This window comes from Perna viridis, chromosome 9, assembly GCF_037379345.1.
Source record: "Perna viridis isolate PV_CMFRI_1.1 ecotype Kerala chromosome 9, ASM3737934v1, whole genome shotgun sequence".
Taxonomy (NCBI): domain Eukaryota; kingdom Metazoa; phylum Mollusca; class Bivalvia; order Mytilida; family Mytilidae; genus Perna; species Perna viridis.
This window is the reverse complement of record NC_142453.1, coordinates 21,652,937-21,677,319: the sequence shown is the minus strand read 5'-3', so window position 1 is coordinate 21,677,319 and position 24,383 is coordinate 21,652,937. Positions and strand designations below refer to the sequence as shown.

General features: G+C 32.9%; 1 protein-coding gene across 5 annotated transcripts; it reads left to right on the top strand.

Moving 5' to 3' along the window:
- The first annotated feature begins 3 nt into the window (after positions 1-3).
- On the top strand, positions 4-23,740 carry LOC148607314 (major vault protein-like). Of its 5 annotated transcripts, none has more exons than XM_088547122.1 (15): positions 19-41; positions 3,646-3,756; positions 7,302-7,462; positions 8,611-8,806; positions 9,783-10,133; positions 10,598-10,723; positions 11,452-11,562; positions 12,090-12,215; positions 13,262-13,273; positions 16,615-16,764; positions 17,571-17,818; positions 18,526-18,868; positions 19,466-19,677; positions 20,519-20,762; positions 22,374-23,740. In XM_088547122.1, exons 3-15 carry the CDS (start codon positions 7,323-7,325, stop codon positions 22,713-22,715), a joined length of 2,601 nt encoding a protein of 866 aa, XP_088403248.1. In that variant the 5' UTR covers positions 19-41; positions 3,646-3,756; positions 7,302-7,322; the 3' UTR covers positions 22,716-23,740. The 5 variants fall into 5 exon arrangements, with proteins under 5 accessions (XP_088403252.1, XP_088403248.1, XP_088403251.1 ...); XM_088547123.1 differs by having other exon boundaries at positions 24-41; positions 3,646-3,855; XM_088547125.1 differs by lacking the exon at positions 13,262-13,273 and having other exon boundaries at positions 20-41.
- The last annotated feature ends 643 nt before the right edge of the window (positions 23,741-24,383 follow it).

The following is a 24,383-nucleotide window of genomic DNA, read 5'->3' as shown; positions in this document are numbered from 1 at the left end:
GATTACAGTTTTCGTGGGTCGTTGGCGTTGCTACAAAAAAGGTAGTTTCAATGTTTATATGCACAAACAAATAATTGCGGTCGTATATTGGTATGGCGCAGTCTTCGTTGCCCATATATAGACACTTGGTTTCGTGCCTTAACTTGCACACCTGTAGACGTGTAGTACGGCCGTAGCCGTGGGGGGGGGGGTTAAGTTTAAGTTGTTCTAGTCCGAATTTCTTCAGACCATACAACCCTCCCTTTTTTATTTGGATATTCACTATCTAAATAAAAAAGAGGATGGTTGCATGGTCAGCGGAGGGGGTGGTAAAGTTAACTTTTTTCAGAAATAAGGGTTATCTTGTACAAATTAATCAGAATTTACAAATACATGTAACATGTATATGGATTTGAAATTAATTTGATTAAAACAAGTAGACTGCAATTTGTGATTTTATTTTTCAAGATCAATGTAGCGATAGGGAAATAAAAAAAGCCTCAACTTTACATTTCAAACATTACCATACCAGTGCACCAGGTCCACGCTCCCAGTTTTTAGTTGAATCCGAGTTGTCCATTTATTTTTGTTACTTTGTATGATTATTTTAGCTACTGTGTGTTCTTTGTTGCCTATATCCTTTTTCCATGTCTGGTCTTTGCTCCTGAATTACATTCTTTTGATATCCGCTAGAATCTCGGTTCCCTTGATTTCTTATTCACTGGGATACAATTGTTGGTCTCAAAGCTTGAACGCTTTGTGATAAATTAAGTACTAGTCTCTGTAAAAATCATGCAAATTCTGTAATATGTTATACAGACCCCATAAAAAGGCTGCATATTTTTATTTTTGTTATTAAATTGCTTTATAGGTCTATATGATGAGATATTTGATTATTCATTCTAATCTGTCTGCTCTCAGGGATAATCCACATAGAAAATCCAACAGTTTCTATTATTTTTTAATGTCATTTACAGTTTTCTTCCTTAATTTTGAATTCTATAGTACATTCTACAATGTATATAATTTTATCTCCCAAGAACAAGGGTCATGAGTAGGCACATGTTAATTTCTGTGAACTATAACATTTTAAACAAAATGTCAAAAATAAAAATATGAAGCCTTTCCAACCATAAATTACATTTTGCATGATTCTTATCTGGAGTGCTTATTGAAAAGATCATTTTATGTTAACTGTAGATAGATGATGAACATTCTTGATACACACTTCAGTTAGGATATAACTTTTGTTTTACCTTGGGAAAGTACATGTATTATGTCACACATCATCATCGACTATCGTATGAAAGCTTATTGGGGTCAAATAAAGTGAGATCAGGGAGTGTACATGTATACTAAAGGGAGAAGTCACTTTCAATTCTTTTATAGAATACGAAAACCTGACCGCAAACCAGAGTGGTGCACCTTGTTTGGAAAGATGTCACGCTCCTCGCACATTAAAGAACTCTGCTGTGGTATTTGATAGGAGTAGGAACCTTTGCTCTTTGCCACAGAAGGCTAAATTGTCCGACCTTACCCATTCCTCCCTTTTTCTAGTGGCGATCAAAATTTTTCGACCCTATTATTCTTGTGTCCTATCCCTTTTTTTCATTTCATTATCATTTCATGTTCATTTTATCATCCATTTCATGTTCATCGTCTGAATATAGTTGAAATATTGCTGCTCGGACGTTAAACCCCAACAATCAGTCAATCAATCAATCATAATTCTTTTATAGAACACTATTGCTACATTGTATTTAGCTGTTTATAAATTAGTTTCTCAAATTTGGTGCGCAAATTTCTCTGTTGAGAAAAGCGTAACTTTGCCATGAGTTTTTTGAATTGTTGCCATGTATTAATATATTGCTGCAATGAATTAATAAATCATGCCCACAAATTAACTAGTGGTGGCCGTGAATTAGTAATTTTGGCCATGCAACATGTTAATTTGTTGCAGCCGATTATTTTTTCCCCTCCTGATATCAGACCTGGATAACAACCCTGCCATTAAGACAAAAGGATCTATTATCCTATAAGTTTTTAATTTGTTTTATATTTCTTTGGTTTTTTAAAGCTATGCACCATTTTTATTATTGAATTGTACCAATTAACAGTAAGCTCAGGAATAAAATCAGTTGCAGGTGTAAAAAAAAAAATTCTTAAATATTACTACATATAATTACTATTATTTTTTTTTTGTCTTTGAGCCAGGGTCTATCTCCATTAAATACTTCTATCAAATTAATCAAATTTTGATTGGGACATGGGGCACATGTAAGCCATAGGTACATTGTATATTAGCTTATTATTTCCATATGGGAAATGATTTCCAGTGGGAATTGCCTATTTATTAAGAATTTGATACCATTTGGCGGGTTGGTCTTTTTTACAAACTTGCGTCAGCAAATGTTCCTCCAAAACTATTTCAAATAATATTTTCTATGTATCATAATACTACAAATAGAATCAAATTTTCAAATGGACTAAGTTCCACATTCAAATCAGAATGTGGTGTCAAACAAGGTGATGTTATGAGTCCTTTATTATTTAATATTTTTTTAGATGACATTGTAAAGGTATTAAAGTGAAATTATTGTAAAAATTGGGAATATATCAGTAAATTGTCTTTTATATGCTGATGACTTAGTTATATTATCTGAAAGTAAACAAGGTTTACAAACTAATTTAAATATTGTTCATGAATATTGCTGTAATTGGAAATCATATGTTAATGTGTCCAAATCTAAAGTTATTGTATTTAATTCAAATGGTAGATCTTATATTAATGAGTTTACATACAATAATGATATCATTCAAACAGTACCAAAATATTGTTATCTTGATGTCATGTTACATTATAATGGTAAATTTAATTTAGCTGTATCTTTGCTGATGGAAAAGGCTAGAAAAGCTTTATTCAAGATAAAAAAGTCAGTAGGGCCAGATCATTCATGTCATCTATTAGAAAAGCTGTTTGATACTTTAATTAGCCCCATTCTTTTGTACTGTAGTGAAGTCTGGGGTATAGATATTGATACATGTACTTTTAATAATTCAGTTGTAGAAAAATTTCATTTAAAATTTATCAAGGAAATTCTTGGTGTACATTGCAAAGCTACAAATGCTGCATGTCATTCTGAACTTGGATGACTCCCACTTCACTCAAAAATTATGTTTTCCTGTGTTAAATTTTTAAATCATCTTCTTTCCTCAGAAAACACTTTGGCTTTCAAAATATTTCAAGCTACAGAAAACAATAACACTTGGACAAAGAGAATGTATTCTATTATCAATAAACTTGGTTTTTCACACATAATCTATCAAAAATGTAGCTTTAAACCTATTTTATCAAATATAAAACAACGAATAACCGATCAATTTATGCAAGAGCAACATTCCCAAATCCAAAATTCAAATAAACTAACATTTTATCGAAATATACACATTGGATACAAACGAGCAAGCTTTGTTTATATTTTGCAAAAAAGATCAGAAAGATCCTCTCTTTGCAATTAATGTTTATTTTTGCTATGCAATTTTTGTTTTAGTAACACAGTATTTTACAAACATACGGCTACAACAGATTAACATTTTAACACTTAAGATGTGCTGTATACATTAAGGTGTATTCAGTTATTGTGAAATCCCCATTTCTATTTTTAGACTTGACAAGTCTATCAGCCATTTTAATTCAGGCTATTGCACCACATTTTGTCAGGAGTTAGTAATTAGTGATTTGCCAGCATTTTTGGACAAGGATAAATTCAGAAGGAGGTTTGTAGTTTTCATTTTACTATAATTTTTCTCTCTTTTCAACATGGGGAACTTATTGCTGAAATAATTTGGCCCAGTAGTTTCATTTTTCCTACACAGGTAATAGCTTTGATGAAGTAGTCTTAGATGTATACACTTCATTTACAAGTACCTCATTTCAGCTTTATGTACATTATCATCTCTTTATATAGTTTTATTGACATATCCTAGGTGGACTTGTATAACATGTAATGTTTTTTTTTGTACATTTTATACAAGATACATATACTTTCTGTAAATGTATCATTCAACTTTCATTTTTGATCAGACATCATTCTATTATTCAGTGCATGAGTTCATGTAGATTTGTGTTGATTTCATCCTAAGAAATTGTTTCAGAGGGGTTTTAGTAATTTTTCAAAATATTTTCTTTGGAAATAGCAAATATTTATTAAAAGCTTGAGACATTTGTACTTATTTAACATGAAAGTGACCACATTAGATGGTTACTCAGGAGCAGATCAAGAAATTTTGCTCCTTTTTGCCAAAATTTTGCATTTAACTTTTCTAACTAAATAAATGGGTTGAGATTAACCCGTTGTGAAACCCACTTGGATCTACCACTGATCAATGCTACATGCATGTGGTCTACTTGGGGTAAAACAATGTGACTTGAATGACCAGCTTGTGGTAAAACAATGATAAAATTTAGTTATCATGATTTATTTTGATTCTAATATGGCTAGTTTCCTCATGTTTTTTAATAGGCGCAGCCAATTATGTTGCACGAAATGTTGGTCGCGTGTTTATCTCTTTTTGAAAAAAGGATATATATCAAGGAAGGTGTTTTCCCAAATTTTCTGATCTACGAAATACTTTCCTGGTTTTAGAAAAAAATGATATATACACTGTTTTATCCAATACAAGTACTGGTATGTGTTTGTACATATATTACTATAATCCTAAATATTAATCCTTTGTACAAACATGGGACATGCTTGACCAAGTATTAAGATCTACAAAGTACAATAATGTAAGTGGTTTCATTGATTATTGTTAATAGTTGGGTTAAAGGGCAAAAACAAATGTTTGGCTTGTATCCAACCAACACAGTTTAAAATCCAGTTTGTCAGCATTATTTAAGGTAAAGGTATACCATATTTTTTTACCAGACAGATTTTTATCCTAATAATTTTGCTTTTATGATCAAATCATGTTATTGATTAGGCGATGATGTACTTTGAATTGGCTAGCCACCAGACAATTTAATACACTGGTAATCTATGTTATGTTTACATGGTATATGTAGATCAATATTATATATGGGTGTGTAATTTTGCTGATTCATCAAATGATTGTAATTCAGGCTGTATATTTTGATGTCAGTTTTTGTTACTATTGCCAATTATACATGCACATTAGAATGTGGATTTTCCAATTCTCTTTTAATGTAAATAATTAATATTCAAGTTACCCTGCACCCAATAACACTATTTCTTTGATGCTAGCAGCAGTGATATTAAGTATAAAAGGGTTAACTGATGAATCAAATTGTATTGGGGTAGTGTTGAAGATCTAGTACATGTATAGCAATGAATTGGGACCTGTTTTAGCAGGAGATGTTGTTGATCATGCTTAATTTTGCACCATTAACCTATATGTGTATTTGCATGTACATGTAAGAGATCAGTTTTCAATGTTTAATATGTAAAGAAAAAAGATATTGTGAAAGCGTATTGTACTCAAAATCTCGTGGTGTTATCTTTCCTTTATCTTTCATGTTACAGTGTATTGCCGCCTTTCTTTAAAGCTTCTATAAGTTGTCTTGATTGAAATGAAATCCACATTTTGTTGAATGCAGGGAGTTGTATATTGCAACTGTATAAATGTATCTTGTTCAGTACCTTAACAAATATACATATATTGTAAGGCATACTGAGTATGGCTGCATGCTGAAATATTGCAGAAGGCAGTAATGAGTTAAATAGATTTGCTTGATTATTTAATAAGAATTAAAGTGTGATACGTCACATTTTTATAGGACCCACTAAAAAAAGAATAAGCTGGGTGTTAAAAGATATGTGCAATTGTCTTGTCACAGTAGGGTGATTTTTTTTGTGAAGAAGGCTTGCTTATTTCTCTTCCTGATGAATTATAAGACACATTTAGAAATGTGTTTTAAACAATTTTATACAATTTAGTTGACAGATGTTGTTAATGGGTGGGTATAAATTTTCACGTCGGGTTAACCTGTACAAATATAGAATATATAGGAAATAGTAAATAAGAAATGTTTAAGACATCCCAAAATAAATGAAAGCAATGCAGTGACCTAGATTTCACATTTCATCCTGTGCAAGGGAAAATTTGGTTAGGGAAAGACATTGAATAGGTTCCATTTTCCCATTTCCATGTATAAAACTTTAAACTGCAGAAAGAGTTTACTAGGTTTGTATGGCAGACAATTTTGTGGGATAATTATTTTTTAAGTATAGCTGTCTCTTAGAAACATTTTTTTTCTCAATTTGCAAACTGAGAATTGGTTTGAGTATATGAATATGCCATTCATCTGTAATCGTGTATTTACATGTAGTTTTTATTTTTTTTTATGGTTTCTGTGGTAAATTTATCCATGCAAAGTTTGAACATGGGTAAATTTGTGATCATTCATGAACTGTATTGTTATGTTCTTCAAAGTAATATGCATGATACAATGTTTTTAAATTTTCGCTAGAACTCTAAAAAATAGGCTTCTGGAACAGGGTATGTTGCTACAAGATTGTAGTTATCACTACAGAAGTTTTATGGTCGTCATCATGAATTCATGGGTCGTTATGGTGTATCAATCTGCACCATGAAAACTGATTTATTCAATGGGTCATAGTTTTCCTTTCCTCGTTTGTATACCCTGGACTTGAATTTTTCTTAGCAACTCGGCAGGTGTTTCTAGAAAAGCAGAGGACGCTTACTCTACTGGTTCACCATTGGTCCATGCTCATAGTTTTTAGTGGAGTCTGAGTTGCTCATTTGCTTTTATTACTTTGTATGTATGATTTTAGTTACTTTATGTTCTTTGTTGTGCATGTCTGTTTTCCATGTCTGGTCTTTGTCCTTGTATTACATTCTTTTGACTACTGCTATAACCTTGGTTCCCTTGATTACTCTTGTATTAGTCTGACCATGAAGATGGAAAAAGCAATACTGCCACATACTAAGATTCACTGTGAAAGAAATATTGATTTTCAGGCTTTCTGTGGTCTTGCTAGGCTTATACTTATTATACTTCATACACTCAAGTATGATATGCATATCCAGGAATTAGGGATGAGGAAGAGGAATAAAAGCTCGGGGTGAAACAATGTGACATAAATGGCCAGCCCATGGTAAAACAATGATAAAATGGAGTTTCTGTGATTTATTTTTTAAGTAATCACACATATAAATTTCTGTCATATCCTGTGAAATTTGAATTTCATATAATTATCTTTATAACTCATTTCTAAAATTTCTTTAACTTATCAAAAGTACTACTTGTATTTACCTAATTAGATATTGTCTCTTTACAGTGAATAAGCAGTAAGTTCACCATGTCGGCACCAAGAAGATCTGGAGATGAACCTATCTATAGAATCCCACCATACTACTATCTCCATGTACTGGACCAGAATCTTAATATCACCAGACTTGAAATTGGTCCACAGACATTTATCAGACAGGACAATGAACGGTAAGGCTCATTTGCTCTGACAAGGGTTCTTATAAGACTGGGTGGTCAGGGCAAGTCATGCCAGTTGAAATTCAAAACTAAAAGTTTAGTCAATTGAAATTTAAGTCAATGGATTCAAATTAACTTTCAAGAGTAAACAGTCTTGGATATTTTCATGACTCAAATTACTTGATAAAATCTAAAAGCCTTCAATGAAGTGTCAGATATAGGGTTCATCATTGAAGATACTTTTTTTACTGGACCCATGTAGATGAAACTTTAAAGGGTCAGTAATTAACAGTTCTGGACCCAAACTAGTTTGAAACCTTGAAGTCTTTTAAATAACTGTTGAAATGGCAGGAGTTGATGTTTCTCCTGTTTGCAGTGATTAGGATTAGAGGAGGGCCATGTGCCATTTAACACATTTAAATTGAAAATGTCCCATACAAATTTGAAATTTTTACAATGTTAAAGAATGTCTTATTGAAATTCTGAATTTAACAGAAAATGTCCCATTCTGAAAATTCTAATCCCAATGACTGTATTTGTCACATGATCTTTACTACACATACATGTACATGTATGTGCATGTACAGAACATTGTTTTGACACGGCTGGGAAACCTCAGCTCATTGAAGGAGCTATTCAATTTTACAAAAACAGCAAATCTACTTCAGTTAAACACATAGGCAGTATGTATCACTGATAACCATTACAATTATTTTTGAGCCTGTAAATTTAATTAATGGATGTAAAAATTCAATCTTCAATCTTCAAGGCTTCAAAAATACATTAGAAATGATGATTGAAACTTCATAGTCATTGCCTTGTAATTGGTTTTGGTGTTTATTGAAGTTTATTCATTAAACTAAAATGTTAAGGCTTAGGAGCATAGAGAAAACAAATTCTTATTATGTGTCAAATGATTAATTGCGATCAAATTTCAAAGCTGTATCAAGTTTGAATGTGGTGTCCATACTTGCCCCAAATGTTTATGTTTGGACCTATTATGGTTGCCTGAAGCTGTGCCTTGTAATTAAACTATTTTTTGCAACATTAAGACAAAATAACCACAAATTTGCCTTTTTTAAGACTTTTTTTCCGATCACTTTATTTATTTAATTCTTTACATCAGTTACAATATGTCTGTATTTTTTTGTTAATTCCAGGGTGGTCTATGGACCAGAGAAGATGATCACAGTGCCTCCAAGGCATTATTGTATCATAGAGAACCCAGTCCTCAAAGATAAAGAGTCCAAAGTTGTCTTTGATGAGAGTGGTCAGGCTAAATTAGTCCATGCTGACCAGGAGATCAGGTTGGCCCAGGATCCTTTCCCACTGTACCCAGGGGAAATTCTAAAACAGGTAAAATTTTATTGCCCTGGATCCTATCCCCCTGTATTGTTGGAAAGTTCTCAAAAAGGTCAATTTTTGGCCCTTGAGCCAACATTTATTGTACCTTATGAAAATTCTGTAGGAAGTTACGAGTTTATATAATTGGTAATTTGCTGATTTTTATTTTTTTTCTTATTACATATCCAAGTAATATTTTCAGAGTTGTTATAATTTTCCTGCTGTTATCAATCTAGAATTTTGTATGAACAGCCTTTTTGATGCTCATACAAAGTCAGAAAGTAGGGTTGTAAATTTCCACTACAGAAGAATAATTTTCTATGTACCAGGTAGTATAAACTTTAAATGATAATTGGACAATAAAATGGGTGCAGGAAATAATTTGAGTAAAATTCATTTTGGGTTTCAATAGTAACTGTTTATACATTATTTTTGTAACTCTTTCAACATAAAACTAGTTAAAATTATATTTTTAATTTAGTGTATGATTTTTTTCAGAGTCTGTCAAATGAAAATAGTCAAGGGTATCGATTTCCAAAAAAATGTTTGGCATTATGTGGTGTTAAAAAAATGATTTGGATGGTACTATTTTTAGTGCTTTTCTGTCCACAGCAAAAAAAAATAATATATTTACATTATATGTGAAGAAACTTGCAGTGTTCTAGGATTCCTATTTCCCATTACCCGGGGCAAGTGAAATTTGGTCAGGGAAAGTTGGGTACTTAGTTACCCTTTCCCGTGGCAAGTTGAAAACTTCATATGCTGTAAGGATTTGTTTTGTTAGGAAAGCAGTCATTGACTGTGGGAAAGTTGATTTTATATGGATTTTTCCCGAGGAAACCTCAATTTCTGAAAAATTCTAGAATACTGAACCTAAAATTATTTAGGACCATTTCTCATCAGCCCCCATTTCCAAGTCTTAGAGGTTCAGAATATAGAGTGCCCACATTGAGTGGTTGAAATGTTTTTTTTTTTTAATTAACCTTAGGTTGTTACTCCATTGAAAGTAGTAGCTGCTAACTCAGCCCTGCGCCTGAGAGCAGTTCTTGACTTTGAGGATGATGATGAGGAGAAGAGAACAGCTGGTGATGAATGGTTGTTTGAAGGACCTGGGACTTACATCCCCAGAAAGGAGGTAGTCATTGAGGAGACTGTTAGAGCTACAGTTATCAGACCAAACCAGGCAATCAGACTGAGGGCCAGAAAGGAAACTATTGACAGACAGGGTGTTGCCAGGGTAACTGGAGAGGAATGGCTGGTGAAAAAGACTGGAGCTTACCTCCCAGGGGCTTATGAAGAAGTTGTAGATGTTGTCAACGCATATGTACTGACAGAAAAGGTATGAATAATAGAAATAATGCTTACATACATGTATTTGGTTAGTATTGAAATGATCTAGACTTCAAGGTGTATGAAAAACCTTCCAAATTAACACACATTGAAATTTTTTTGTCATTTGTACTATCATGTTTCCAAACGAAATAGCAGCATACCCAGCTGGTAGAGTATTTTTTTTATTAGAGTTCAAATGTTGGAGCAATTCTTTACTGTAAAATTCTATAATTTACAGCGGCTAAGAAATCTATTACAATGTATGCTCTAACTTTTCTAGTTTTTAAGCGTAAACCCTCCTCAGTGAGTTTGAAGTGAGTATGTAATGACTTTTATGTATTTCCATCTGCTATAGAATCAGGAGTTGAATAGGTTCAAACTTTAACTTAATGTTATTGACAAGTTAGAATATGGTATCTATTGCATTGAAGTAGTTTGTCCTTCATTCTGTATATTGTTTTCATTTCACAGAAAGCACTCCATATGAGAGCACTGAGAACATTCAAAGATGACTTCGGTGTGACGAGAAAGAACGGAGAAGAATGGTTGATCAAGATGTCTGACACAGAAACACACATCCCAAATGTTTATGAAGAGGTAAAAAAAATTACCATTGCAAATTTAATGTTTCTGTGGTCTATTTTTTTCCTACACGCTTATAAATCATCACAAACTTCTTTATCTTGAAAAAAATAGTAAAATGAAGCAAACATGCAAAATTCATATTTTCTGTTACTCATGGGAAAGTTGAATTTTAATATTGTGAAAATACTAATTTTCATAGTGTACCAATTTTCGTGATTTTCTTGGTTAAGCCAGACCACAAAATTTTGTTCCAAAAGAAATAGAGTATCTCATTGATGTGTTTACTGAAAACCTCAAAACCACAGATTCAAGAATCCACAAACTTGTGTATCTTCCGTAATCCATGAATATTGGGAATTAAAGTACTTTCGCAGTAGTTCAGAGGTTCTAAAATTTCCTTTCACGAGAGGAAGATGTTGGACTTTTTTTAGATTCAAACTAATGTTTCACTTATGGGAAATCAAAAGTCCACATAGTATCAGTCAATAGAGTTTCAGGTCCAAGATCCAGATCCAGATAAATTAAATGTCAAACGACCTAAGTCAGAAACTGGGGGTCCTTAACCTCGGACCACCCTGAAGTTATTAGTAGTAAATTAACCAGTAATGATTTTTTTCTCGAGAAAATTAAAATTGATGCTCATTTTCAAGTGAAAAGCCAAACTTTTCTGATATTCTAGCACACTGCCATGAAAATACATTGTATGATGAATTACAACAAGCCATCCTGTATTATTCTAGGTAGTAGGAGTTGTGAATATAACCACACTGAGTAGTAGACAATATTGTATCATCTTGGATCCATCAGATGAACATGGCAGACCTCAACTTGGAAAGAAGAAATTGGTCAAGGTATTGGACAGAAGCTTTACACACTTAAAATTTGAATGTCTTATTGTGCTTTTTGTGTGATCTTTATTATAAGAAAATTTGTATATCTATTTAAATAGAAAGGAAAGGGTATTGTAAAAGTTAGAAAATTTTAAAGTCAAGTAAACAATTAGGATTTTTTTTTAAGGAGGTAGACCTAGGGTAAGGGACACAACTCTTAAAAATCAATGAAACGTTTGTATTCAGCATTTTACATCAATCTTATGTAAACATCTAAGTAACTTGGATTCATTTTATTCTGTTTCAAACGACAGCTTGAGAGGCTTTGGTGAAATTTAATATAATACAAAAATATCACTGATTTCATAAGTTATGTCCCTTATATACAACTTCTTTTATGATAATGGAAAAAAATCAGAGCTCAAAATGGATGTTTTGGTAGTGCCAATACTTTTGTGATAGGGAGGTAACATCAAAACACATGGAAATTTACTTCAGGTATTACAAATAACTAGTATTTTAAATATATATGAACTTCATTCTTGCAGGGAGAGTGTTCATTCTTCTTAATGCCTGGAGAGAGATTTGAAAGAGGAATTCAGAATGTCTACGTCCTCGGAGAAGATGAAGGTGTTATCCTTAGAGCTGTAGAGTCCTTCAGTGATAAAGATGCTGTAAGTTATGCCTTACACAATTGCATTAATTTATTCACATTATAAAGGGTAGAAATGGACTGGGGATTGTAACAGATAAATTTGTAAGTTGTTGAATGGGCAGTTAAAGACTGGGGAAAGGAGCATCACTGCAACAATAACACAGTAGATACTTGTTCTTGAGCGGTAACATTCGATGAAACTAGTATTTCCTAAAGGCATGCATTCCAATGGTGTGACATGGTAGATTTCAGATACATGTACATGTAGTATATAATTTGAAAATGTGGTAGTGTTGTTTAAAAAAAAAAGCAGTCTTTAGAAAAGTCAGACAGTGGGTGATTCATTCATGTCAAAAACCCACCGAATTCAGTTTTATTTCTTGTTCAAAAAGAGTTACTGATCACATAAGTCATCTAAGTATCTCATTAGGTTGTTGTGCTTTTCAGATGAAATTTATATAGATTGTACATGAAATTAGCACTTTACAACAGTTATCGTTCTTGATTTTATTCAATTTGGTTGATTTTAGTGGGAGATAAATGTATAATTTTCTCAAAAGTACAGATCTGAATATGGAAAGGCTTTTCTTCACCATGAATTACTTTAATATGGACAGTATCTGATTTTTATATTGACTGGTACTCTAAAAGTCTAGATTAAAATTATATAGCTTAATTGACTAACTCTGCATGAATAACTTCATCATGAATCAAAACATAGATTTTAAGAATTTTTATTTTCATCGTTGAATAAAGTCTCAAAATGCTAGATAATGAATAGTAAGAGTTTATTTTTGTTTTAATATTAATTTTCTGTCAAGTTTTAAGCTATTCTTAGCTTTTAGATTCACGAAAAACAAAAGTACTTTTGATAGAAAGAAACAGATTTTGTGGTGTCAAAAATACATTTGCAGTTTTTGATTTTACTGCATTGAATCATGTTGTTTCAAGAAATTCTTGGTTTTTACTAAGACTATAATTACATGGAGTAATTAAACATTAAGCTTTCATGGAACGTGTTAAGGATTCAGGCCCATTTGACCTTGTATTTCATGTTGATTTCAGCCTGACTCCAAAGTAAGTTCTCAATCTGCAGTGCTTGTAGTGCTTTGCTTGACTAACTTCTGCATAGTTTGAGCATTGATAAAAATGTCTGGCTTTTTGCCTAACAGTTTAGGATAAATCAAGCAAAGTAGTTTCCTATGACCTGGGCATTCCCTCGTCTTCATACCCACTTCCTAGAAGTTGGTTGTATATAGGGTTTGTAAGTCTCATTCTAGGTTCATTTTTCCTTACCAGAATTTTACAGTGTAGAACGTATTGAAATCTGAAAACCAATCTGCCTTTTATTCTTAAACTTCCGGGATCTCAGGACGCTGCGTTACAATGCAAAATTTTCTTTTTATTGCTTTTCTTAACACTTTTATCATGTAGAATATTTATATTTGTTGTTTCCATTGATATCTTTACACTTAAAAATTTTCATCTTTTTCATTCTGAACTTAAATCTTTGTAAATGACAAAGTTTCCATGCTTTTGAATGGTAGATTAGGATTCATTCTCGTGAAACCATGGAATCACATGACGAGACTTACATACCCTATTGGAATCATCTTTATAGCTTGTTTGTCGGTCATTCTGTCTGCCTGGGTTTTGTAGTAGTTATCTATGATCCAAATGGATGGATAGTGTCTAGCTTTGTATAAGTAGATGGGGCATACATTGTAGGCAATTTTGAGTGCTGTCTGAAATTAACTTCCTGTACACAAGTGGGCATTTGCTTAGCATGACAATGCATGCAACTTCATATTTTCATACTTTCACTGCATTGAATCCATTAACAAGTTGAATAGTGATATGAGCTAACTATTAGTGCATGATTAGTGTATTATTTTTTACTTTTAGTCATTTTGTGATACACAATCTTTACTGTGTGTAGTTCTTCTAACCCGCATTTCATGATTATTATTAATTGATCTTTCTATCTTTTGTATTTGATTAATTTCCACCACTGCAAAAATTCAGCCATTAACTATTATACACCATTTAATGACTAGGTGGTATATTAGAATCACCTTGTGTGTCTGTCCATCTGTCATTCTGTAAGTCCATATTTGTTTTTTATCAGTTATCTCAAGTCCCAATGGTCGGATTGATTTCAAATTTTGTATGTGTCTTTATATAGATCGGGTGTACGTTGTTACCAATTGTGATTAGGGAATGGACATGCCTGAGCACAGCTATGGATGCAATTTCATGTACAAATATGCTTTATGCAATTTTCAAATATGTGTATTCTTTTTTTATTGCATTATTTTTAGCTTAAGTTAAGTTTAGTTAAGCTCAAGTTTAGCAATGTTTTCAGAAGGTAGTGAGGAAAGATCTATTATTGTTTACTTTCTGTCGTAGTTTATCAAATAATATGACAATCAGATTTATAAATTTTCCAAATGAGCAATTCAGGCTCTTTAGAGCCTTTAGTTTCTTTGCTTGAACTGCCTGATAGTTTTAATAGACTACTGTAGAATTGCCAAAAAACATGCCAGTAGGCAGTAACAATGTTAAAACTTCATTATTGTTACATCTCTGAAAGATCAGACTGGGCAGAGAGGTATCATTGACTTCATCCCTTGGTTAAACCATGGTATGAAATAAGAATCTCAGTCATGATCTTATTACTGCTGCTGTTCAATGTCTGGTGTTTTGAACCATATCTAAGTACAAAAAAATGTCTGAACTTGGTGAAAATTTTCCTTTAGTTTGTTGATTTTCACATGCCTGTCTGTCTGTCACAAAGTTTGTGCTCCTTTTATTATGATGAACTAACATTTTATTAAAATGGTTGGAACAAAATCTAACGGGTACTCTAACATATCTAATAAACCCTTCTTTGTATGGATGCACTATATTAAAGATCATTTATTTAAAGATTGTTTTTAATTTTTGACCAAATTATGCGAAATAACTTTCACAAAATGGTTTCTGAACAAACGTAAACTGCTCTAAAGTTGGTTATGCGAAGATATTAAACTTGGTCAAAAACTAATACCAGTCATTTAATTTAAGTTCTGATCCATTAAGGTAAAAAATTAATATTTGTCCTTTCATCAAATTCCTTATTTAGTTTGGCATTATATGAATTGCGGACTGTGGACCAACATTAATGACGTCACTGTACCTAGTTAGTTAATGGAAAATAACCTACTGGTATCTTGCCTAGATGAGAAAAAAAAAAAACAGTCAAATCAAGCTATATTTGAATATACCTTTAAGTAAGGTGATTCAGTTGTAACAACTGTACAGAAGTATCGTGTTGTTTTATGGTTTTGAAGGGGAAATGTTTATCATGTTTTTAAATCAGAATTACAGGAAATAAAATGTTGTTTATCAGTTATTTGGTAAAATTATACATAAAAAGTAGATTCATATCTCAAGGTTTTTAGAAGAATTTGCTTTTAAAGTTGAAAGGTCCTTGACCTTTTCAAGTTTCCATCCATGGTCCACTTGAATAAACTCTAAAGTCCTCAATAAAGTCTCAATGACTATAGTTGATGGTCCCAGGCCTTGGAAAATGAAATTTCAAAGTTTCAAAGATCAGGAATTAAGGGTCCAGGATTTTGGGCCACTGCTAATTTGAATCTCTGGAGAATTTTTTTTCAAGGGCCAATATTAATATCATATCTTAGAATAAATATTTCCAAGCTTCAACTCATGCTTTGAAGTTCAAATAACGTTAGGTAGGAAATTTTCCCAAGGTGCTATTTTCAGCCACATTCCTTAGGATTAGGGAATCACGAAAATTAAAACTTGCCAAATTAAACTTAAGATTTTTTACAAACCCCTGTATAATTTTCATTCTTCAATGAAATCTGAAGAGGCCAGAAATAGATAAAGACAACAATTATTTATTACCCCTTTTTCACTGAGTAAGTCATGAAATTTGGAACCTGTGGAAAATACCTGCTATACAGTATATACTTAGTAACTTAACTTAATCTGCATTGTAATATCAAACTGAAAATAAAAGCTCCGTCTGTGAACTTCATACGTTCTGTGTCTTGACTATCTCAACTTCTGCAGTAATATTTTAGTTAAATAGGATACATGTACATGTACATCAGTTTACATGTACTAATTATAATTTTTCACTTGTTGGTTATGTCAGCCTGATGTACACATGCAAGTTACAACATACTGTTGTGAAAAGTTAAAATTACTGTTCAGTTTAAATACTAGTATCAAGGTAATCTTGATTTTTATTATTGTTGCTATGGTAACCATTTTCCTTACCGACCATATTTTTTTTATGTAGATAAATAGTTTGGACCCATTTTGCTCACCCGATCTTGCAGAATCTGTCATATTTTGTATTCAGTGAAAATTAAATTCAATTTTATGTCCAATTTTTTTTTTTTCAGGATGTTGAACGCAAGCCAGGAGATAAATGGATGATCAGGGGACCAGCTGAGTATGTTCCACCTGTAGAAGTGGAGGTCGTCATGAAGAGGACTGCAATGCCATTGGATGAGAATGAGGGTATCTACGTCAGAGATATCAAAACTGGAAAGGTACACTGATTATTATTTTTTTTGGTGAACTCATTATGTCTATAAGATATGTTATTGTATTTAATTCATTAACTCAGCATTCATTAAAATTGAAAATTTAGACAAGGCTTTAACTTTAGCACAAAAATTTTATCTCATATTTTTTTTTTTTTCAGTATATGGGAAGTGAGTTCTGATATTGCAATAATTAAAACCACAATTCAGTTTAAAATTACAAAGCTGCATAAATAAATTTCTGAATTTGAAATGGTAATGCTAGTTTTAAAATAGAAACTAAGCTCCAAAACCTTAAAGTTTAAAATGAAGTGATGTGTTCTGCTGATACATATTGATAAGTACTTAAGCATACTTCCATAATTTTGTCAAAACAAGACTCCTCAGCACATATAATAGTACATGTGTACTAATGTATTGATATACATATTAATTGTTTTATTCTTACAAAATCTTTTCATTTGAAGACTTCTTTACTCTCTAAGGTTATACAGGAAAACCTGTCTTAATTGAACCTTTTGTAGACTTTAAAATGGTTTGGTTAAGACAGGTGTTTGGTTCATATAGGGTCAAATTTGATTTTAATTGATATAAAGAGACTATAAAGTGTCTGGTTTAGACAGATTTTCGGATTATTCAGGGTTTGGTTTAGACAGGTTTCAGATTATTCAGGGTTTGGCTTAGTCAGATTTTTGGATGTTTCAGTATTTGGTTAAGACAGGTCTCACAGTAGTATACCTGTATGATAAAATGAGGAAAGGTCTGCATGTGTGAAATAAGTTTCTTAATGCATTACTCTTGTCCTTATTTAGGTGAGAGCAGTTACAGGCGAAACCTACATGTTAAACCAAGATGAGGAGTTATGGGCCAAGGAGCTCCCCCCTGCAGTAGAGACCCTACTGGCTAAGGGAAAGGACCCCCTTGCTGATAGAGGAGACTATGCCAAATCTGGGGGTGATTCCAGTGGTAAAGGAAGCAGAGACAAAACAAGAGTGGTCACCTTTAGGGTGCCTCATAATGCTGCTGTTCAGATCTATGATTACAAGGAGAAGAAAGCTAGGTAAGATATACTTGAGGTTTTACTGTATACAGAGCAATTTTCATAGTTGCTTATTTTTGTGGATTTTGTAAATGGACATGTTCCCCTATATTTATTCATACCCCTGTTCTCAATGATGTTCCCCTATACTTATTCGTACCCCAGCTCTGAAGGAGAGGGGGCTATATTGTTTTATTGTCGTCTGTGTTTCCATCCATAACAATTTTTCTCATTAACTCCTTATCACAGCGGTTTGAAATTCAAACACTTTGATCCTGTAGGTTTGCCACAAGGTAGGATTTATTTCAAAAACTTTTGAAATTTCCTGTTTACCTAGGACTTCGTATATTTTCCTTGTATGGTGGTCAAAAGCAAGGATATCACTAGTGAGCCATTGCTCACAGATTTTTAGCTTTTTTATGGTTTTGAAAAAAAAGAAGTGTTTCTTAAAGTGATAACTCTGGCAAAGTGCAAAATTTTGTATAACTTCTTAATATGAGTTCTAAATCTCAGTGACTAAGATTGGTAATGTGGTCAGTTACTGTTTTGAACTAAAAATGAAAGTGAATTTTTGGCTGTTTCTTGAGACTATAAATGTAGGACAAAACTTGTGTACCAAAAAGTAGTTGTCAGTAATGAAAATTTCAGTGTTATGGTATCATAATCCTTTTGATTGCAGTATTTCATCTCTTATGAGATATGAACAACTATTTTTTTTTGTATTTCAGGGTTATATTTGGTCCAGAATTGGTCATGCTTGGACCTGATGAACAATTCACACAGCTCAGTCTGTCCGGTGGTAAACCAAAGAAACAAAATGTCATCAAATCATTGTGCTTACTTCTTGGACCTGATTTCTGTACTGACATCATCACCGTGGAAACAGCTGATCATGCCAGACTTTCACTTCAGCTCTCGTATAACTGGCATTTTGAAATTAAAAATAAGGGCGATCAGACCGAAGCTGCTAAGATTTTCAGTGTGCCAGATTTTGTCGGAGATGCTTGCAAGGCCATTGCTTCTAGAGTGAGAGGTGCCGTTGCCCAAGTTCAGTTCGATGACTTCCACAAGGTAAATTCACTGAAATAGTTTGAATGAGTAGTGATAGCTGTGAATAGATAACTATTGTACAATTACCTATGTTTGTATGTCTAGCACTGTTGAATGTAGATGGTTTAATGTCATTTCATGATTTAGAATAGTATTAATATAAATCCATCTGACCATCTTTGCCAATTTTAGCATCCCATGGTGGCCAGTTTTCAGTTGGAATATCTGGAGTTCTATGTTGAAAGTTTAATATCACACCAAAAATCACGACAAAAATCTTTGAAACCTAGAGAGTTACTTGCCAAAACTTGGCAGCCACACTGTCTACAGATCTTGTGAGGCCAGGAAATTCTTTTTCAAATCCAGATTTTATTGTTATGATTTTTTTACAGTATATTTACTTTCCATTTTGCCAGTATCTGCTTTATTTGTTGACCTTGTAAAATCATGTCTGAATATAAAAGTATAATTATCATGCCTTATCAAGCTTTGACATACAAGTTTTTCTGCATTGACTAAAGGTATTTTCATGTATGAGGTTGGTATGATTTACTTGAATAGAAGATACTTGTTTTAGATGATTGGAATGCTACATGATCTGACTTATGATAATTTCAGAACTCTGCTAGAATCATCAGATCATCTGTGTTTGGTTTTGATGAGAAAGACAAAGTGAGAGATGTATTCAAATTCTCTCAAAACAACTTGGTATTTACCAGTATTGATATCCAATCTGTGGAACCAGTCGATCAGAGGACTAGAGATGCTTTACAGAAATCTGTACAACTGGCTATTGAAATTACAACTAATTCACAAGAGGCTGCTGCAAGGTTGGTGACATAGTTCTTTCTTTTTTATAGAAACTTAATACTATGTATATAATGGAATACCCAAGCAAGGTTTTTGGGGTTGAAAACCCTCCCCCATTCGGGAAATTTTGTTGATATTGTGCATTTTTACACTAAAATCGACCAGTAATAGCTTAAGACCTCCCTTTTCTTCTGTAAGCTTCCCCTTGGATCTTCCACTGCACTGGCCACTAAATCAAAAACTAGGGATAACATGGTATTGGATTTAGCTCACTCTTTTTAGTTGTTACATTTTCCGTATAAGTTTCCAATTTCAGTAAAAACTTAAAAGAATAACAACAAGAGTTATTGGCCTTTTAATATCAGTATCACAAATATTTTTTTGGGTTTAATGTATAAATGTAGAAGATAATAAATGACAATACAAAAATAATTTTAAAAAGTCTTTTCTTCATAAGGAAATATTTATAGACAAAGAACATTTTGTAATTATTTTGGTAAAATGTTAACCTTTACTTTAAGATAATACTTGGTGTAGCATTTTCTGTTTATTTCACAATTAAGCCAAGATTTTTTTTCTGATTTCACTCTTATGTGGTATTGGAAGTTAAGGCCAAAAATGATAATAGTCTTGTTTCCTGCTGCCAGCAAAAAAAAATAGGGTAAGTGGGTAGGGAAATTATTTAGTTTTTCAGTAACATTTTACATTGAGTTAATGGGGAAACAATCTAGACTTTAACAGTGCTTAACTAAAATAGCCATAAAATGTTGAAGGTAGGCACAAAAAACTAGGTTAGGTAGGGTAGCAGGAAAGAGATCTAGGCATTTTTTTTTTTGGCCTGACACCATTTTAATCTTCCAGGCATGAAGCTGAGAGATTAGAACAAGAGGCAAAGGGAAGACTTGAAAGGCAGAAGATTACAGATGAGGCAGAGGCTGAGAAAGCCAGGAAGGAACTGTTAGAGTTACAGGCCAACAGTGCTGCTGTAGAGAGCACAGGACAGGCTAAGGCTGAGGCACAGTCCAGAGCTGAGGCCGCTAGAATTGAGGGTCAGGCAGCAGTAGACCAGGCTAAACTGAAGTCTCAAGCTATGAAAATTGAAGCAGTAAGTATAATGTTCAGCTTGTTATGATACATTTCATGCCAATGTTCTTTTTTCTTTTGTTTAACCCATCATGCATTAAATACTTATTGTGTATACAAGGGATTGATGGATGTCGAGTAATTTACAAATATGTTTGAATATCTATAGCTATGTTACGAGTTACTTTTTCCAGCAATTACTGCAAGTCAATTTATTTTTACAAGGGATTTGTTTTCTTTCATTTCCTGACTCCAAAAAAATGTTTGTAATACATAAAGTCCCTTAATGATGGGATACATTTTAGACAGTTTCAGGTGCAAAAAATACACATGTAGCAGGAAAATTGAAATGACATCCTGGAAAGTAGAAAAATAATCTGGTTTAAAGTATTCAGTGTTCTGAAGGATTTTGTGTGGGGTTACTAATTTTAGTGGTTTTAATCATTTGATCTATCTGCAAATTCTAATTCTGAAGTAAAATATTCATTCAAATGTTGATGCTGTAATGATATCCACTAATTTTAAATTACAGCAAGATTCAAAATGTTGACATACATTGAAAGTTGATACTCAAAAAAGTATCTTCACAGTATATTTAAAGAACTAATCTAATTTAAAACCTTTAAACAGTCTTGCCACCACAATAGAGAGCTGCCAACCCTTACTATTTTAGCGTAAGTTGGGAAGAAAATCTTACGATTTCCAATGTTTTAGTGAATACAAGTACTATCTTTAAAAAAAAGATAGCCCACACAGTAAAATTTTGTTCCTTTAATTACTTCAAAGTTTCTTCATTTGTGTCAAGAAAATAACACATATGGCATGTCATTTTAAATTTTCTATACAGTTTTTTTTCAAACGCCACTTAGTTATCTGTATTTGGCCAATGGGGAAACAGAATTGACATCAGGTGACTTGCATTTCCATAGAAGAGCGTCCTTATGGTCAAAGGGTAAAAAGCGAAACTATACAGACTGTGTCGGAAAAAAATTAAAATCCTGATTTTTATCATGATCGTTTCTGGTTTTAAAGAGTAATCAAGGGAACCAAGGTTATAGCGGCAATCAAAAGAATGCAATCCAGGGACAAAGACCAGACATGGAAAACAGACATACACAACAAAGAACATAAAGTAACTGAAATCATACATACAAAGTAACAAAAGTAAATGAGCAACTCAGACTCCACTAAAAACTGGCAGCATGGACCAGGCGCACCGGTAGGGTAAGCGTCCTCTGCTTTTCTAGAAACACCTGCCGAGTTGCTCATAAAAAGTCAAGTCCGGGGTAGACAAACGAGGGAAGGAAAACTATGACCCTTTTAATAAATCAGTTTTCATGGTGCTGATGGATACACCATAACGATCCACGAGTTCATGATAAGGATTAGGAAAACCCGCTTTGCAGTCTTTTCAGCATTTGTCAGTTATGTATTTACAATACAAAATGAAAGCCATGGTTTTCGATCATGTTCATGTAGAAGCTTAAAAAATCAAAAATGTCTGCTCCACACAAGCAATCCCCAGCAGAACTCTGGCCTTACTATTTTTTATAACTTGGCAGCTCTGACAATATGGTGTGGTCGAAACTTTAGATTGATTGAAACACTGAATCTTTATGTTCATGTTTTGTAGGAATCTGAACTGGAAAGACTTACCCAAGCAAGAGAAGCTGAACTTAAATATGTCAGAGAACAGAACGAAATGGAGCTCTCCAAATCTAAAGAACTGTCTGCAATTGAGACAGAAAAATTCAAGAATATGGTGGATGCTATTGGTGCCAACACCTTGGCAACCATGGCTTCAGCTGGACCAGACCAACAGGTCCGTATGTTGCAGTCCCTCGGCCTAAAATCCACCCTTATTACCGATGGAAGTACACCAATCAACCTGTTTAACACTGCGAGTGGACTGGTTGGAGGAATGATGCCGGCAAAGAGGAGCAAACGTAGCGATGATGATGATGATTATTCGTAAGATGGATGCTTTGAACTTGTATAAAAAATTAAGTGTATAAAAACATTTCTGTGACTTACGTTTTCATCGATACAAAAAATTGATATTTTCAAGTTTTTTTTTTACATTGATCAAATTGTTTAACACTGTAGGACCATATCTTGTTACCATTTTTGTTGTTTTTTTCTGTTTTTTCCTTGTTGCTATTTTATTTATGTATGTGAATTTTTCTCATTGTTAATACAACAAATTGAGTATTTTGTGTGGACATATTTCTTGACGAATAAAAGTTGAAATGGGAGATGCAAAGGTAAATTACAAATGAATGTTGAGTTGTTTAGAGTCAAGATATGGCTTTTTTATATCAACGGTTTTTATCCGAGCTTATAGTGCTATTAATTACAATCATGTCTTGAAAATCATGAAATAATTTTAGTATATAAATAGATTTGTTCTGTCCATACTCTATCCTTTTACACCTTTTCTTACTCCACCTGAAATTAATCTTTTAGTAGTGGGGCCTCATTATGCAACTGTATTGCCACATCTGTTTGTTTTTTTTTTAATTATTTTTGTCACCATTTTGTCTTACTATGAACATAGTAAAAAGCACCCTGATCACTCCTTTGGGGGTAATCAAAAGGTAAACTTATTTTAAGTGCCGCCCAATCCTCATTTGTTGTCATGAAACAAAGTTGAGAGAACCAATGAATTAACTATGAATGGCCTTGTGTTAATAATCGTTACACAACAAATTTTGTGCAATACAGTGAAGTACATGTATATCCAAAGTAGTTTTTGTTCTCCCTTTTAAGTTGGTGGACTGTAGTGCTTGACACATTTTGTCATTGTCACAACTATTTGCTGTGAGATTTTATCACTTAAGTCATACCCCAGTATTTATATTGTTTTTGAAACACAATATTTTTTTGTAAATGAGACTGTATTGTTAAAGACCATGTTACTACATGTATGTTTAATCTTGTAAGGTATTTATTGTTAATATAGTGGTTTGTAGAAAAATGAAAATAAAAAAAATGAAATAACGCTGGATTTTGTCTTCTATCTTATTTTAATGTGTCCATACTTTATCAATTGTTCAGGGTACACTGCAGTTGAGCCGTACAAATCATTTCATTTTATCATGTGACCAAAAGATTCGGCCTATAATGGTATGGCGGTGTCATCTTCATCTGTAGACATTTGGTGTCCAGATCATAATTGACCCAATAGTGGTTCACATTAGACAATTGACAGGCCCTTGGGACCAGGATTTCTTTAATCACAAAAAAATATTAAATCATTTTGTTTCCATATCTGAGTTATCACGTGTGTTCTCAGACGTGTCCGTTTCCTATTTAATGTTGTTTATACTATACCCAGTTTTTCGTCAGCAAATAGGAAGCGGACATGTCTGAGAACACACGTGTTAACTCAAATATGGAAACAAAATGATTTAATTTTTTTGTGATGAAAAAAAATCCTGGTCCCAAGGGCCTGTGAGACAATTGTAAAAGGGTACGTCCATTAAAGTCATTTCAAAGAACTAGTAGCTATTCTTCCTAGACAGGATTTGGATTTGGAACAATACCAAAAAAAAAAAAAAAAACAAAAACAAAAACAAAAACAAAAAATAAAAAAAACAAAGCATGAAAGCACTTGTTCTATACCTGACCTGTAATTACCATT

Bases quoted from the DNA above. Each gene is read 5' to 3' on its own strand.
- LOC148607314 (XM_088547122.1), top strand. From the start codon at position 7,323: ATGTCGGCACCAAGAAGATCTGGAGATGAACCTATCTATAGAATCCCA. The intron at 16,765-17,570 runs GTACACTGATTA...GTCCTTATTTAG, and splicing joins GAGATATCAAAACTGGAAAG to GTGAGAGCAGTTACAGGCGA. The intron at 19,678-20,518 runs GTTGGTGACATA...TTAATCTTCCAG, and splicing joins TCACAAGAGGCTGCTGCAAG to GCATGAAGCTGAGAGATTAG.